We start from the raw sequence: 16,444 nt of genomic DNA, 5'->3' as shown, positions 1-16,444 counted from the left end.
ATGTACTGTAGATGTTGAAAGACCTAAATTCTCTGCAATCTTGCGTTGAGAGATGTTCCTTTTGAACTGACTAACAATTCTCACAAATTTTGGCACAAAGGGGTGAGCCACAACCCATCCTTGCTTGCAAAGCCAGTGAGTGAGTGAGTCTCAGTCTCTCTCTCTCTCTCTCTCTCTCTCTCTCTCTCTCTCTCTCTCTTTACCACCACCCTCTGCTCCAGAATGTGCACTAGACATACATTCTCAATTCCTTCACCCAAGCACACACACACACAAACCTACACTTCACCCTCCCGTCTTTGACCATCCTAGTATCCTATTCCTGTTTATTCATCATATTCTATATTTAAAAAAAAACCCTGTACCCCTTAAAAACACTAAAAATACCCGGACTTGTGCTCTCTCACCCATGCCCAGCAACCCTTTTAATGTGAATTCCTGCATCCCCAACTCCCTTAATTTATTTCTCATCATCTCTCTCTGTATCCCATACTTCCTGCAACACAAAACTACATGTTCTACTGACTCCTCTTCCTGACATTCCTCACACAATCCTGTCTGGTGTTTCCCTATCATTTTCAATGTTTTGTTTAATGCACAATGCCCCAGCCTTAACCTAGTCCACACAATTTCCTCTCTTCTGTTTCCATTATCTACCCTAGTAACTGCAACACTCTTTTGTATTTGATATAAATGCCTCCCTTTCCCCCAAAGACTGAACCTTTGATGGACGCTACCTTCATACCCAGTCATGATACCTCACCTGCTACCAATTAGCCTGCTTAATGTGGAGTCTTCCAAACCAGTGTTACTTGAATATTCTGTGCACTTTTCAATCTTATTTTAACTCTGTCCCAACTTTTGTTGAGTGTGTTGCAGCCATCAAATTTTAAATTTGTGTATATTTACAAAATACAATTAAGTTGGTCAGTAAAACTATTGAAAATCTTTTCTTTGTACTTTTGTCAGTTAAATAATGGTTCACGTGAATTAACCTATCACAGATTTTTGTTTTTATTGCATTTTGGAAAATATCCCAACTTTTCTGGAAATGGGGTTTGTAGATTTCCAATGGCAACTACTGATTTAATCAAGTTGTTCAAGATTGTTTAATGCCATTTCCAGTACACAAGTGCAAAGGGGAATGAAGTCATTGTTACTCCAGATCTGATGCCGCACAAAAAAACACATTAAGATAAAGAACAAATTTTTAGAAGACACAATAAATATAAATACCCCAGAATCAGGTTTAATATGTCATGAAATTCATTTTGCGGCAGTAGTACAGTGCAATACATAATAGTAAACAAAAATTAAATTGCAATAAGATTTATATTTTAAAAAAATAAATAAATGTGCAAAAAGAGCAAAAAAGAAAATATATATTGAGGTAGTGTACATGGATTTATTGCCCATTCAGAAATCTGTTGGTGGATGAGTTGTTGTTGTTCCTAAAACATTGGGTCTCTCTCTTCAGGCTCCTGTACCACCACCTTGATTGTAGGGATGAGAAGAGCTGATATACATAGATTGTGAGTCCATAAAGTGACACTAGGCACAGGAGTGTCCACGCATAAGGTGACTTTGACAGGAAATGATAAAGTAGTGTAGTGCTGTTGTGGGGAGTGGAGGGGTGGGTTTGTGGCTGGAGATGTTGATCAGCCTTACTGCTTGGCGAAATAAACTATTTTTGAGTCTTGTTGTCCTGATGTGGATGCTATGTAGCCTCCTTCCTGATGGGAATGGATCAGACAATCCATGAGCAGGGTGGGTGGGATCCATCATGACGTTACTAGCCCTTTTCCAGCACCTTTCTGTATATATGTCCTTGATGGCAGGTAGACTGGTGCCGATGATGCTTTGGGCAGTTTTGACTACCTGTTGTTGAGCCTTCTTGTCCACCACAGTACTGCTTCTGTACCATTTTGTGATACTCTCACTGCATCTACTCTAGAAGGATGAAAGTATAGATGTGCATAGTCCGGCTGTCTTCAGCCTCTTCAAAGTAGTGATATTATTGAGCTTTCCTGATCGTGTAGGGTGTGTTCTGGGACCATGCAAGGTTGTGCAAGATGTTTACTTAGAGGAGTTTAAAAACTGCTTGCACTGCTGTGCTGTCAATGTAAAGAAGTGTGTGAGGCCTCTGATGTTGATAATCATCTCCTTTGTATTGTTGACATTGAGGAAAAGAATATTTGCCTGGCTCCAGGCATCTAGCTCCTCCACCTCCTGTTTGTAGGCCGTCTCATCATTGTTGGTAATCAGCATACTTGACAATGTGATTACTTGAGTGCTTGGCCATGCAGTTATGTGCAAGCAGAGTGCACAGCAATGGGCTCAGCACACAACCTTGTGGCCACTCATGTTGAGGATGATTGGGAGGGAGGAGCATTTGTGCATCCTGACTATCTGAGGTCTGTTGGTTAGGAAATCCAACACCCAGCTGAACAGTGGTATATTTAGACCAAGAAAAACCTTGTGTTATGCTATGGAATGGTTACCACACAAAAATATTTGGTGCAAATGCTTGAAGTAAGAAGCTAACAAATATGGGGTCCTTAGATCTTCATTTTGTTAACATTAACATTGAACCCAGACCTAACCTTTGAATCTGCCCTCAGGATTTTTTAATTCTATCCATTGCTTTGACTGTAAGCTATGCATTCTATCTTCTTCAAAAGGAAAGCCAATTACTGATTGGACATTCTGCTCTTTTTATTTGAAGTTCCAGTACAAGAGTTGGTATTGTAACAGACTATGTAAAGTGGTAATTAAGATACAGGTTCCCCCCCGCCATCTGAAGGTAGAGCGTTCCTATGAAACAGTTCGTAAACCGGAATGTCGTAAAGCGAAGAAGCAATTACCATTTATTTATGTGGGAAAATTTTGTGAGCGTTCACAGACCCAAACAATAACCTACCAAATCATGACAAATAACACATAAAACCTAAAATAACAGTAACATGTAGTAAAAGCAGGAATGATATGATAAATACACAGCCTATATAAAGTAGAAATACTTTTCTACAATCATTGCCGGCACTGTTCTCCGTAGTGAAAATCTCACGCAAGTGCTGTTGGCAAAAACACGGTGCAAGCGCTCTCCAGTAACCTTTAAGCTATGAAGCTGCCAAATCATACCAAATAACATGTAAAAATACACAGCCCGTATAAAGTAGAAATAATGTATGTACAGTGTAGTATCACTTACGGGAATTGGGAAGACAGCTTGCCGAGCTCACTGATGATGGTGTGTTAGACTGAGTCTTTGGAGTTTGGGTGGTACAGTGGCCCCCACCCTCCGGGCAGCGAACCAATACTGATCCGCGAAGCATGCAGGGGTGCAGCGGTAGCCGGAAGGCACACAGCACACCTTTAAGAAAAAAGCCGAAATAAACATGCTAATTAATAAGGTGCTGCCCGGCACACAATTGTCGGCCCAGATCAGAGGCGATTGCCGGTTGCGTCTGGGCTGACAATTACATGCCGGGCGGCACCTTATTAATTAGCATGTTTATTTTGGCTTTTTTCTTAAAGATGTGTTGGGTGTGCCTCCTGGCTACCGCTGCATTCTCCGCGAATCTGTATCTGTCAGCGGCCTGGGGGTTAGGGTGGTGGGACACTGGGGTGCTGTCTGTTTCCATTAGGGCATGCAGCTCATCTTCTCCAATGACTGCCTACCTCGATGTCGAAGGTCAAGGTTTGTCGTCTGCTGTGGCTGATGTGCAAGGCTTACTTGACTGCTGAGCCTCGCGCATTTTTCTATCATACAGTTCTTTGTAAGCACTCAAACCATCTTGCAAATATGCCCTAAACCGACGTACCCTTTCAAAATTAAAGTCATACTTTATCATTGCAGCGAAAATCTCACGTTCAGTTCCTGGACAACTTCACTTTCGCTATTGAATTCGGTTTCGATTGTTATCCTTTCCTCTTCCAATTGCATCAGCTCTTCATCTATCAGTTCTTGGTCATGGGATGCCAAAACCCCTTCAACATCATCTTCGTCAACTTCCACAAGCCAAACTCACTTTGTCCTTCCTTCGTTCACCCCGATCGAAACACTTAATTACGTCTTAAGAACCCTTACGAGCTCTTTCAGGCTTTTCCGATACCTTAGAACTCACCTTGCAAACAGATGCTCACAGGCACGTGTTTAAGCAATGCCGACGAGAATGCCATTCCGAATCCAGGGGAGAGCGGCTGCTCGGGGCGCGCGCTGCCTTTTATTGGGCACTGATTTTTTTTTTATCGTCTCTGCCTTTTTTCGTAACAGTGAAAACACGAAAACAGGGAACTAATGTAGGTCTTTCGTAACGGTGGGGTTTCGTAAAGCAAACGTTCGAAGAGCAGGAGACACCTGTAATGTAGTAATATAAACCGGCTAAGATGAAGTTGTGTTAATCAAATTATACTTGTACACAAAATTAGGAAAGGAAATAAGGTTAACATGTGTCTGTCACAATAAAATTGCAAAATATCAGCAGTATTTTAACAAATGTGTCCAATTTTAGATTTCAGCTAATAGTACAAGACCTGCTCGATGGTATGCTAAGCTAGGATTTCATTGTGATCCTCGACCTTTTCCGTTGCCACTATCTTCTCTGTTTTGCGAAGGTGGAATGATTGGATGTGTTGATGTAATTGTTCTAAGAATTTACCCAATACAGGTATGGAAAATAATGTAGTTAAAATTGTTTGCAATCTCCTGTTTTAGATGAGGTATTATTGTTTTTAAAATCATAGTATATTATTGTTTAAATTAAACTTTAAATATGAGTAACACTGAGGTTTTAAGTGAAATGCAAAACTAAAATCTTGTTCTTGAAAGTCTTGTGCATTTTTTCCTATCTTAGCTATTTATTTTTCCCTAACATGGTTTTCAATTGTTGATCACTTGAAATAATGGAGTGAGAGCAGTTTAATCCACTAATTTTTATATTAAACTGATAATTGGGTAAAACTACATATTTCCTGCCTTGCCTTTGGGTACAGCTGCCTAACAGTTAAATACTGTTCGCCCTTTCGCCTTCTGATATTCTACTTTTGTATATTTATGGTGTAATCCATTGACTGCGATTCCAGTGGGGAGACAAAGTGAAGAAACATAGTTCAGAGAATTGACACTGGTTTCATTCTTTTGTTCCAAATTTCTTCTGTTGTTCTTTACTGAACTCAGAATTTATCTTTGACTGCAGAGTATATCTCTGGGCAGCAAAATTTTATCATAACTTAATAACACAAAGGAATTGCATAAGATTGAGGTGTTAGGCTAAAATTTTGTTTAATGTTTTTAAGGCTTACATTTTTAATTCTGTTATTAAACTTGATTGCACAGTGATTTTGACATGGTTGTGTTAATGCCAGGAGCAGATAAATTATTACTTTTAGAGAATGTCAAGAGTTTGTGGAATGTCAGTGAATCTATATTCATTATTAACATGCACAGTAGAACAGTCCAGCACAGTTCAGGCCCTTGGGTCCATGATATCTGTGCTGATCAAGCTGACAATTTAAACTCATCCCATCTGCCTAAATGTTGTCCACATCCCTTGTCTGTTGATGTGCCCGTCTAAATGCCTCTCAAATATTGCTATTGAATCTGTTTATGCTACCCCCCATGGCAGTACATTCTAGGCCTCGCAAATCTCTTTTAAACATTACCCCTCTCATCTTGGTATCAAATACTAGAGGCATAGATCTTCCATCTAGGGAGAACTACTATCTACCCTGTCTTCGCAGCTTATAATTTTTATGTTTTTAGAGAGTATAGGATTAAGTTTAAGATGGGAACATTTTAAGAAACCTGAGGGACAAGCTAATGCAAAGGATTGGTGCACATTTGGAATGAGTTGCCAGAGAAAGTAGCTGAGGTAGATGCTATAACAACATTTGAAAGGCATTTGGATAAGAACACAGATAGTAAAGGTTTAGACGGATGTGGGCCAAATGCAGACAAATGGATGAGTTGCTCTAGAGAAAACAGTCCAGATTTATCATACTAATCTGATCAAGACATCATAATGAACCTCTTGCACTCTCTCCAAAGCCTCCTCTCCTGAAATGCAGCAACCAGAAATGGGCACAATACTCTAAATGTGGCCTAACCAATGTTTTGTTGAGTAGCAATCTGATGTGGAGCTTTTATACTCAACGACCTGACTCATAAAGGCAATTATGCTGTATGCCACCTTTATCTACTTGTATTGCTGCTGTCAGAGAGGTATGGACTTGCATCCAAGATCCCTATCTACATCAGTGCTCCAAAGGGTCCTGCCATTTGCTGTTAATCTTCCTCTTACATTTGATTTCAAATCTTACTTTTGAATCCAATATACTAGTTCTCCATGTTCCTATGACTTGATCTTCTAAATTAGTGATATCAATTAATAGATAAATTGCTGTGTTGAATGAGAAAGAAAAGATTGGTAGACATGGTGTAAAACTTAAAAGACCCAGCTCTGTACTGCTAGGTGTATCATACACCTTGGATTATTGCCATAAATCATTCTCCTTGAATAAACTATGATCTTAGATTTCAGTGATATCTTTTGTTTTGGTAGGGGTCTAAACTTGAACAGTGAAGTCCTTTCCTTGAGGTGGAATTTTGTAGTTGGGAGGCAATTAATGAGCTTTTTTTAATTACACAACCTTGTTCAGAAAGGCTGTATGTGAAGATACAAGTGAAATGTTTATTTTTGTAATTTTATTGTAGTCTATCTGATAGGTTTAGCAGAAGATGTCTGACCAATCCTTAATCGCCAGTCCAGAATGGCACATATTCAAAAATAGTCATTGTTTAAATTTGCAATATAGAAGACATTTTATCCATAACCTGGGGGTTGCCATGTTGTGTATGATTACTTTCTAGTAATCATTCCTCCTTACCTTGCCTCATTTACCCTCTCGATCATTGCTTTCTTCTCTTAAGCTTTGTCAACTTTGCTGTGTTTGATTCTCTTCCACTTATTGCTTGTTCCTCTGTCTCTGGTGCATCCTCATTTGCTCCATGTTGCTTCTGGCCTAGATAGTTTTATTGTCCAGCTTGTGTTGCTGATTCTGTAATTTCTAGTGCATACACTGTATATTATGAATTAAAGTAGTTGTATATAGAGCCTTTCTCCAGAGATATTTGATGGATGTTTGTTTCACTGTGTAATTTGTACTTCTGCAAAGTGAAGTGATTTTTTAAAAAAATTTCTTCAGTGGATGGAAAAAAGCAGCAGTGGGACATGTGTCTTCCGGAATGAACGGGCAGAAGAACGGGAAGCTCAGATACACTATGAAAATCAGCAAAGAAAGCTGGAGATGTTGTATGCCAAAATTGAAGCTGAGCTACATAATCAGAATAGAGGTAATGCACTTCTAAATGGATAACCTTTAAAGAAATCAGACACATTTATTTCATACTTGTAGCAGTAATTAAATAGTTTTATCATTGTAAATGCATTCATAAACCTTTTCACAGATTATGATTGTATGTTTGTATTTGTGCTCTGTAGTAAATGGTTGACATTTTGCACTAATCCATATTGACAAGCAGCACAGAGACGGCACTTAGGGTTGGATCCAGATCTCTGGCATTGAAGTAGCAACGCTACTTAGTAGCTGTGTCATTGTACCACTGTGCATTATTTCCTCATTACCCCATTCATTTCTATGGTCCAAGTTGTGCATCTGAGAACTATCACATCTGCAAAAGATTTTTATAGCAATTGTCACTGAAACCACCTGGTCCGCAATGTAATTTGGATGTCTACACGGGGTCACTCTGTAGTCCTCTGGAGTGGTCCTCATTTAAGAGCTCGGTTTTAAGTGCAACTCTAGCTGGTTAGCATCACATAACTCTTAAAAGAACAACAGGCTTAAGAATCTAAAGGCTACATAGATTGGCTGAGACCATCTAGTGCCTCTTTGAAAACAAGCACCAATTCCAGCAACTGCTGCCCGGGGAAACGTCAGTATGACCTGGAAATTGAGGTACTTGGTGCTTCATGGTCAGAAATGCCATAGTGCTGGATTAGGTCCAATGATACTGAAACACTGGTTCCGTCGGCTGCTCAAGTCTAGGGAAGACAATCTCCAGCCCCTTCAAACATGTGAGATTGAGGTGTAAAAACCCCAAAACCCCCTGCTTGTGTGGATGCTGCACGATTTGTTACCCTGTTATAAGTAAGTACCATGAAATAACAGACAGTACACTGCATACAATTAAGCGATTTAGCTCTATAATTCTTAATTTGACTAAAGGGTTAGAAAAGAAAAAGCAAAAAAAAAGAAACGGGCCCATTTTAATGAAACAGCCTAATGTACACAAGTTGGAGCTCACGGTTTCCCCTTCGCAGATCCTCCTTCAATCTCCCTGGGCTTTGTTGAATCATGGCCCCGCACTGGGTCAAGTCCTACGACCTCTTCTCTCCAGCGTCTTCTCCCTTCATCTCCTGCCGAACAAAAGACCCCGCTCACACTGCTGTCAGGCACACAACACAAAAATGCACTCCCTTCATTGGACGGCTCACATTCCAAAGCACCCGTTATCTCTAACCATAACCCAAATACTACTTCTACAGAAAGACCATTATGTTAGCAGTGAAACCTTTCCCAGGGTGTTACACTCACCCCCCCCCCCCCCCCCACCACCACCACCACCACCACCACCAAAATTAGTCAGGTCCTCATAACATTGAGATAATTCATACAAAGCACAAAGTCCAACTCGGGTGTAAATTGTAGTGACATAGCTCAACAAGGCGATAGGTGCCACACCCTGTTCCCCTGGTGCTGCACAGACCAGCCTTTCTGGTGGTCTTCTGATTCTTTGAGACCTTTTTACCCTGTCATCACCACCTTCAGGTTCAGACACTCCTTGAGATACTTCTGGTCTACGTGGCAAGGCCTTCCCCAGTCTATCACTCATGCCCCTCCACCACTTGGCCGAGGCCCGCTTCATTCCTTTCATGACCCCACTGAAACCCAGTCTGTCCACAGATAGTCCCCTGGATTTCACCTGATTCAGCATGAGAAGGGTTGGAAATCTCTTCCTCAGTCTGTGGGGAGTTAGCAAAAGGCAGCATATACCATACCCCCATTTCCTCATCCTCCGAGTCCGTATCCCATTTAGGAGCGGGGGCCAGTCTAATCTCTCCTGCTGCTGTTCCTTCAGTCACTCCATGTCACCGCAGAGTCCTCTTACTAGGTGTAGACTCCAGGTCAGGCTCTGGGTCAACCCGCACCTCTTGTGCCAGAGGCAGTTGATGGTTCCAGTGGAGAATCTTGACAGGTCCGTTGCCATCCTCTGGCTTCACCTGGAAAACTGGTACATTTGGCATCTGACTCTCCACTACATAAGGTGTAGCTGCACAGCGGTCAGCTAACTTATACTTAGGTACAGTAGCCCCAAATTCCTTATGAGGACTCGATCTTTCGGCATGAATTGAGAGAACCTAACCTTTTGATCATACCTCCTCTTTTTTCCTTTATTCAGCTTGGCAGGCCGACCTCAGCTAATTCATAAGCCTTTTTCAGCACCCTTCTCATATCAGACACATACTTCAGATAAGTCATCAGTGGAAGGCCTTCCTTACCAGTCCCAAAACAAAGGTTGATGAGCAACCTTGCCTCACACCCAAACATCAGATAATATGACCAGTACCCAGTAGCTTCATTTTGTGTGCAGTTGTAGCAATATGTTGACTCCACTTGTTCTTCTTGCTGATTTCCAAGGTTCTAAGCATGTCTAGCAAGGTCTAATTAAACCTCTCTGGCTGGGGATCACCCGGTGAGTGATAAGGCATAGTCCTCGACTTCTTGACTCCAAGCATATTCAGTAACTCATGTATGAGCCTACTCTCAAAATCCCATCCCTAATCACTATGTATCCGCCTGTTGAGGCCATAATAAATGAAATCCTTCTCTCGTATCACTTTGGCCACCGTGGACGCCCTCTGATTCCTGGTAGAAAAAGCTTGCGTGTATCTGGTGTAGTGATCCATGATGACTAAAACATTCACCATGTTGCTGGCATCTGACTCAATTGACAGGAAATCCATACACACCAGGTCAAGGGGCCCTGCACTCTGCAAGTGGGATAACAGAGCGGCCCTTGTAGGCAGCGTTTTCCTTCGTATGCATTGAGTGCACAACTTGCAGTACTCTTCACCCTCTGGTTTCATTCGGGGCCAGGAGGTTTGGTCTCTGAGCAATCCATAGGTCTTTTCAACCCCCAAATGTCTAGAATCATCATGAAGTGACTTCAACACAATCCTTGGATACTTCTCAGGCAGAACCAGCTGGGAACACCGAGGCCGGTCCAGAGGTGATGTGTTCCTCAACTCCATTCTGGGCCATTCTCTCAGTAATGGAAGTACCGCAGTGTGTTTCATCTTCTCCGCTTGGGCCATGTCTCCCTTTTCGACTGCTGACCAAATGGTACCGATGCCTGGGTCATCTCGCTGAGCAGCTGCCACTTCTCCAGCTCTCAATTCCAATAACTGATTTGTCTTCAGAGCAGTCAGGTTACAGTAAGCTTGTGGAATAGTATCATCAGAAGCTCCCAATTGAACTACTGCTCAATCCTGCCCTTGCCTTCCTTCTGCCTTCACTGATGGAAAACCGGCACATGGCTTTCACTCCCGGGGTAGGAATGCTCTCCTACTCGTCGTCCCTGTCCAGCTCATCAGGTGCATGTCAGGACAAAGCATCAGCATAGAAACATAGAAAACCTACAGCACAATACAGGCCATTTGGCCCACAGTGCTGTGCCGAACATGTACTTACTTTAGAAATTACCGGGCGTTACCCATAGCCCTCTTTTTGGAAGCTCCATGTAGCTATCCAGTAGTCTCTTAAGAGACCCTATCATTTCCACCTCCACCACCGCTGCCAGCAGCCCATTCTCTATGTTTGATAGAAAAAAACCCCTGACATCCCCTCTGTACCTACTTCCAAGCACCTTAAAACTGTGCCCTCTTGTTTTAGCCATTTCAGCCCTGGGAAAAAGCCTCTGACTATCCACACGATCAATGCCTCTCATCAGCTTGGGGTCCAAGGGGACCTTGCTTTATGGATCCAGAATTGGCTTGCCCACAGAAGGCAAAGAGTGGTTGTAACGGGTCATGGAGGTTGGTGACCAGTAGTGTGCCTCGGGGATCTGTTCTGGGACCCCTACACTTCATGATTTTTATAAATGACCTGGATGAGGAAGTGGAGGGATGGGTTAGTAAATCTGCTGATGACACAAAGGTTGGGGGTGTTGAGGATAGTGTGGAGAGCTGTCAGAGGTTACAGTGGGACATCGATACAATGCAAAATGGCTGAGAAGTGGCAGATGGAGTTTAACCCAGATAAGTGTGAGGTGTTTCATTTCGGTAGGTCAAATATGATGGCAGAATATAGTATTAATGGTAAGACTCTTGGCTGTGTGGAGGATCAGATGGATCTTGGGGTCCATGTCTGTAGGACACTCAAATCTGCTGCGCAGGGATGACTGTGATTAAGAAGGCATACCGTGCATTGGCCTTCATCAACCATGAGATTGAGTTCAAGAGCCGAGGGGTAATGTTACAGCTGTATAGGACCCTGGTCAGATCCCATTTGGAGTACTGCTCAGTTCTCATCACCTCACTACAAGAAGGATGTGGAAACTATAGAACGGGTGCGGAGGAGATTTACAAGGATGTTGCCTGGATTGAGGAGCATGCCTTATGAGAATAGGTTGAGTGAACTTGACCTTTTCTCCTTGGAGCGACAGAGTATGAGAGGTGACCTGCTAGAGGTGTACATGAGAGGCATTGATCGTGTGGATAGTCAGAGGCTTTTCCCAGGGCTGAAATGGCTAAAACAAGAGGGCACAATTTTCTATCATCTTGATATTGTAGGGAATATGGCCTGAATTATATCAGTATTAGGGAATTATACCAGTATCAGCCTGGTGAACCTCTGAAACAACAAGATCTTCGTTAGACCTTGCTTTAGACAACTCTGTCCGAGAAGACAAAAGAAAATAAAATTACTTGCAAAGTGCAAAGATGATCTGGTTGTCCCCACTGATGAGTACTTACATATGCATGAGCATGTAGCTCCTGGAATATAATTATTGTAATTGAATATGGAAACAAAGGAATAGTAAGGCTTTACAAATCTTTCTGATCTGATTGTGACAGACAAGATGTGCTTCTTTAAAGTCTTAAGAACGTGTATGGTTGACATTGAAAATTCTTGTTTTTTTTTAGTTAGCGAGAAGGAAAAGAGGGAACACAAAGTGCAGTTGTTAAGTGAGCAACAAATCATGATGCTTCAAGATGGGAAAGAGTTGTATGAAGCAGTCCTGAATTCTTCAGATCCGTTATCTGTTGAGGTAAAAATACATGTACTCCATCTGTTTCCTTTTGCATATATAGCTTCCTACTCTAAGTTATTAATTTATACCATGAAGATCAAGGACCAAGCAAAGTTCACAGTAAATATATGTACTTTGAAGTCACCATTTACAAGTCTGATATTCATTTTAATGTGGGCATACACAGTAAATCCAAGATGCAAAATGGAGTCAATGAAAAACAGCACCAACATGAAAAGACAAACTGTGCAAATATGTGCAAATACAAACAAAAAGTAATAATAAATAAGTAATAAATAGATCATGAAATGAAGAGTTCCTGAAGGTGAACTCACAGGTTGTGGGAACATTTCAGTGGGGCAGTGAGGGGTGATAACTGTTCCTAATCCTGGTAGTGTGGGTCCTGAGGCTCCTGTACCACCTTCCTGATGGCAACAGTGAGAGGGAGAGCATGGCCTGGATGGTGAGGATCCTTGCTGATAGATGTTACTTTTTTACGACAGCACTCGATGTAGATTTGCTTAGTGGTGGAGAGGGCTTTAAGAAAAATTCTGACCAGATTTCCATTCCTGCTGCTTTAAAAAAAAAACACTGCTTAAAAAAAAAAAGCATTTCCTTTCTTGTAAAGACTTTGCAAAATGTCACGTAGAAGATTCTGTAGAGATATGAAAAAAGGTCTTGTGGTCAAATGAGACTAAAGTGGAACTTTTTGGCCTCAACACTAAGCAGTACATGTGATGCTGCATATCAGCCAGGTAACACTATCCCTACAGTAAAATATGGTAGAGGTAGCATCATGTTATGGAGATGCTTTTCAGCAGCAGGGATTGTAAGTCTGTCAGGATTGATGGAGGGATGAATGCTGCTAAATACAAAGTTCCTGGATGAAAAGCTTGCACTGGGGAGGAAATTCATCTTTCAGCAGGACAACGTGTATTACCCTGAGGCTACGTCCAGACTAGACCAGATAATTACGAAAACACCGGTTTCGGGTAAAAACGACAGCTGTCCACACTAGACATTTTTAAAAATACCTCTGTCCACATTAAAATGGATATTTGGGCGAATCTTCTCATACTGGGCATGCACAGGACACAGAAAACAAGCGAAGTGGAAACGGTATACTTGGTGCGCGTTTGTCCAGTTACAGACTAGAAAAACTTAAAAGGAAATTGTCAAACAAAAGACTTGGTGCGCATTTGTCCAGAAACATTTCCTACAGCCATAGTCTCTTCACCGATGTGAAAGGCATGACAGCTACAACTAAGTGCAATAAGGCTTGTTACTGGGCAAAAGGCTTGTTACCTCACTCGTTTGCCTTTACTTCTGCCATGTCTTTGTGCATTATTTTGCTGTATTTAACATGTGCCATAAATCGAGTTACTGGGCAAAAGTGACAATTGTATCTATTGAATGTATGCACAAGCAATACATTAATAAAGCACCTTGTTAAATGTATAAAGCATATCTGCATCAGTGTTATCTTCTATTTCCATACAATGTTACATGAGGCTGTTACACATCTATTGTCGGATATTGTTGTGGTGTTGGAGGTTGCGTTCAAGAAAACAATGAAATGCCACGCTGCTGTCACCATTTGTTTCGGCATGTCATGACAGCGGTTTTAAAAATAGCCGGTTACCCCGTACACATTACGCCGGATATTAGGCATTTTCAGATTTATTCACTGTGGAGAGTGTCACTGAAAATCTCCATTTTCGGGGGAGGAAAACACCGTTTCAGAGTGGATGGAGGGTCAAAACGAAGAGAAAAAGCTTTGGTTACAGATTTATCCGGTCTAGTGTGGACGTAGCCTGAGATTTCATTTCCTTGTCAGCGTTCATGGTAGATACAAAGAAACACAATAGGATCTATGAAAAGCTACACAAAAGCAGGACAGACAGTGCATTGTTCTAGTATTGTCAAGAATACCTTCCATCCTGGTCAGTTCTTTCCCTTGAAAACCCAGACTACCACTGTATTCAGAACCAATCACCTCTTTCTTATCGCCTTCCTGGTGGTGCTGCCAGTTTCTTGTGCCCTCAATTCAACCTCTTTTGTTATTGTTGCTTTAACAGTTTTGCAGTACTATACTTTGTACCCTTGACTTGTTTTGTGCTCTGCGCTATTTATTTTGCCATATATGCTGTTTTTTATGGGAGCAGATTTTATTGCGCCCTTGTATATCTGACAATAAACTAATATGATCTGCAGAGTGTAAACCTTGCAACAGTACAATGGCTAGTACTAATCACATACAAAGTGGCATCTTTCTGTTGGTGTGTCACAGTTTCAAAGCAAAAAAAATTGCATGATCCGCCAGTCATGTTCACAGTAAGTGATGTTTTGTGCTTCAAGTTTGAAAAAGACTAACACAGGCAATGTACAATCAAGTAATTGATTATGGCATTGTTTGCAGTGACTTAAGACATTCAGTTGTATTTCGACTGTTAAGTATATATTTTTTTCATATAATTTGTCTTTGTTTTCCTTGTCTGAATGATTTTCCATATTGTCAGATTTTTGTCATATTTACTGTTTATTCTGTGAGCTTGGCTTGATTCTGCTAATTCTGAAGTTAACCTAATTAGTATAACTGGGATGTAGTCTGATTATATAGCATTTGCCATTTCAAGTGCTCTTAAATGGCTCTTCGTATTAAATGGAGTTAATTGAATTAGCTGAAATTTGATTCTGTAAAGGTGGTGATCTCAATAGAAAACTGAGGTGTGTCAACCCACTTCTGGTTGAATGCATCAACCTTAAGTGCTCAGATGCATGGCCCAAGTGGTGGTGCTGGCTGAATGAAAGTGAATAGTAAAGGTGTGACTGGAAGGATAAATGAACAATGACAAATCAAATTATGAGAGGAGAGACTGAAAAATCTGGAAATGAAACTAGAAAGATTGATTGCCTTAAGTACTGAATCCAGTGCAGACTGGTTTATTTTCAGCTTTCCTGGGAAGAGAATTCCAAATATTATGATAATTCCTAATGTTCAAGTCATTTTTCTCCTTGATTTCTTTATAGAACTTGAGTTCGGATTTTTAATAGTGTGATATTCTGGGGAGGGAAGGGGATGTGGTTGAGAGCCCGCCCCTGCATTTCTAATGACAGCGTTGTTTATTGTGCTTGTGTTAAAATGCTTCCATGGGATTATGGTGGGAAGTTCAAGTTCATTTTAACTTGAGTTATATATGTATACATATTCGTATATGTGTTTGTGGGTCACCCTGACTGTAACCGGGGTGTGTGATCGTTACTTTCCTCATCTGTGTGTGACTGAGGGGGTTCTCTATCCTGCTCATAACACTTTGTCTGTTCTTGTGTTTATCACAATAAAAACGGTTGTTGAGTTAAACGAGCTTACTCGTCTGTCATCATGGACCAAATGCTTGCCACATTGGTGTCAGGAGTGTGATTAGAAATTGACAATGAGATTGAAGAGCTACGACATTTGACAGAGTGCCTTAAGATCTGGGGAATAAGTTGAGGAACCGAGCCTCCCCTCCATTCCCGGACCAGGCTTATGAGGCTAGACCCGGAGGGAGGACCTGGGAACCAAGCATCATGCCTTCCCAGGAAACCCCATCAGGGCAAACGTACCCAGTCTCCCCAACCCAGAGTTATGTTGGAGCACATCACTCATCTCCCTCCTAGCCCGCGCCAGGGAACCCAAGATGCTGCAGCCATGGGATGACGGGCAACATGGCAGACAGCAAGCAGCAACACCACTGGGCCAAGAGGAAAACCAGTAGACGTCAACAATTCATGCCATGGAGTCCACCCTGAAGCTCCCTAGATACAATGGTACCAGCTGCCTAGAGCCTTACCTGGCGCAAGTCAAACTTGCTGCATGGCACTACAGGTGGAGCCCAACTAAGATTGTGGGTTCACTTTGCCCTGGCACTGGAGGGGAGTGCCCTGCGAGCCCTCCTCGACCTAACACTAGCTGAGCAGCATGACTACAGAGCCCTTATATTGGTGCTTCGAGTAGAGGCCATTAGAGGAAGCAATGAGTGAAGAACTGTGCAGCAGACAGTGTTGTATAGGAGAAAGCCTGGGGGTGTTTGCAGCATATCTCCGCCACTGTGCTCAGCATAGCTA

At 41.8% G+C, this 16,444-nt stretch overlaps 1 protein-coding gene across 3 annotated transcripts in view; it reads left to right on the top strand.

The window, feature by feature from the left end:
- The window catches only part of brca2 (BRCA2 DNA repair associated), a 127,469-nt gene that overhangs the window by 88,666 nt on the left and 22,359 nt on the right, over window positions 1-16,444 (top strand). For all 3 annotated transcript variants that reach the window (XM_072262931.1, XM_072262930.1, XM_072262932.1), the window contains 3 exons: window positions 4,515-4,670; window positions 7,207-7,354; window positions 12,231-12,355. In XM_072262931.1, the coding sequence (XP_072119032.1) occupies window positions 4,515-4,670; window positions 7,207-7,354; window positions 12,231-12,355 (429 nt within the window). The remainder of the gene's footprint in view (window positions 1-4,514; window positions 4,671-7,206; window positions 7,355-12,230; window positions 12,356-16,444) is intronic.

This window comes from Mobula birostris, chromosome 7, assembly GCF_030028105.1.
Source record: "Mobula birostris isolate sMobBir1 chromosome 7, sMobBir1.hap1, whole genome shotgun sequence".
Classification (NCBI taxonomy): Eukaryota; Metazoa; Chordata; class Chondrichthyes; order Myliobatiformes; family Myliobatidae; genus Mobula; species Mobula birostris.
The sequence above is the reverse complement of the archived record's forward strand: the minus strand, read 5'-3'. Positions and strand labels throughout refer to the sequence as shown.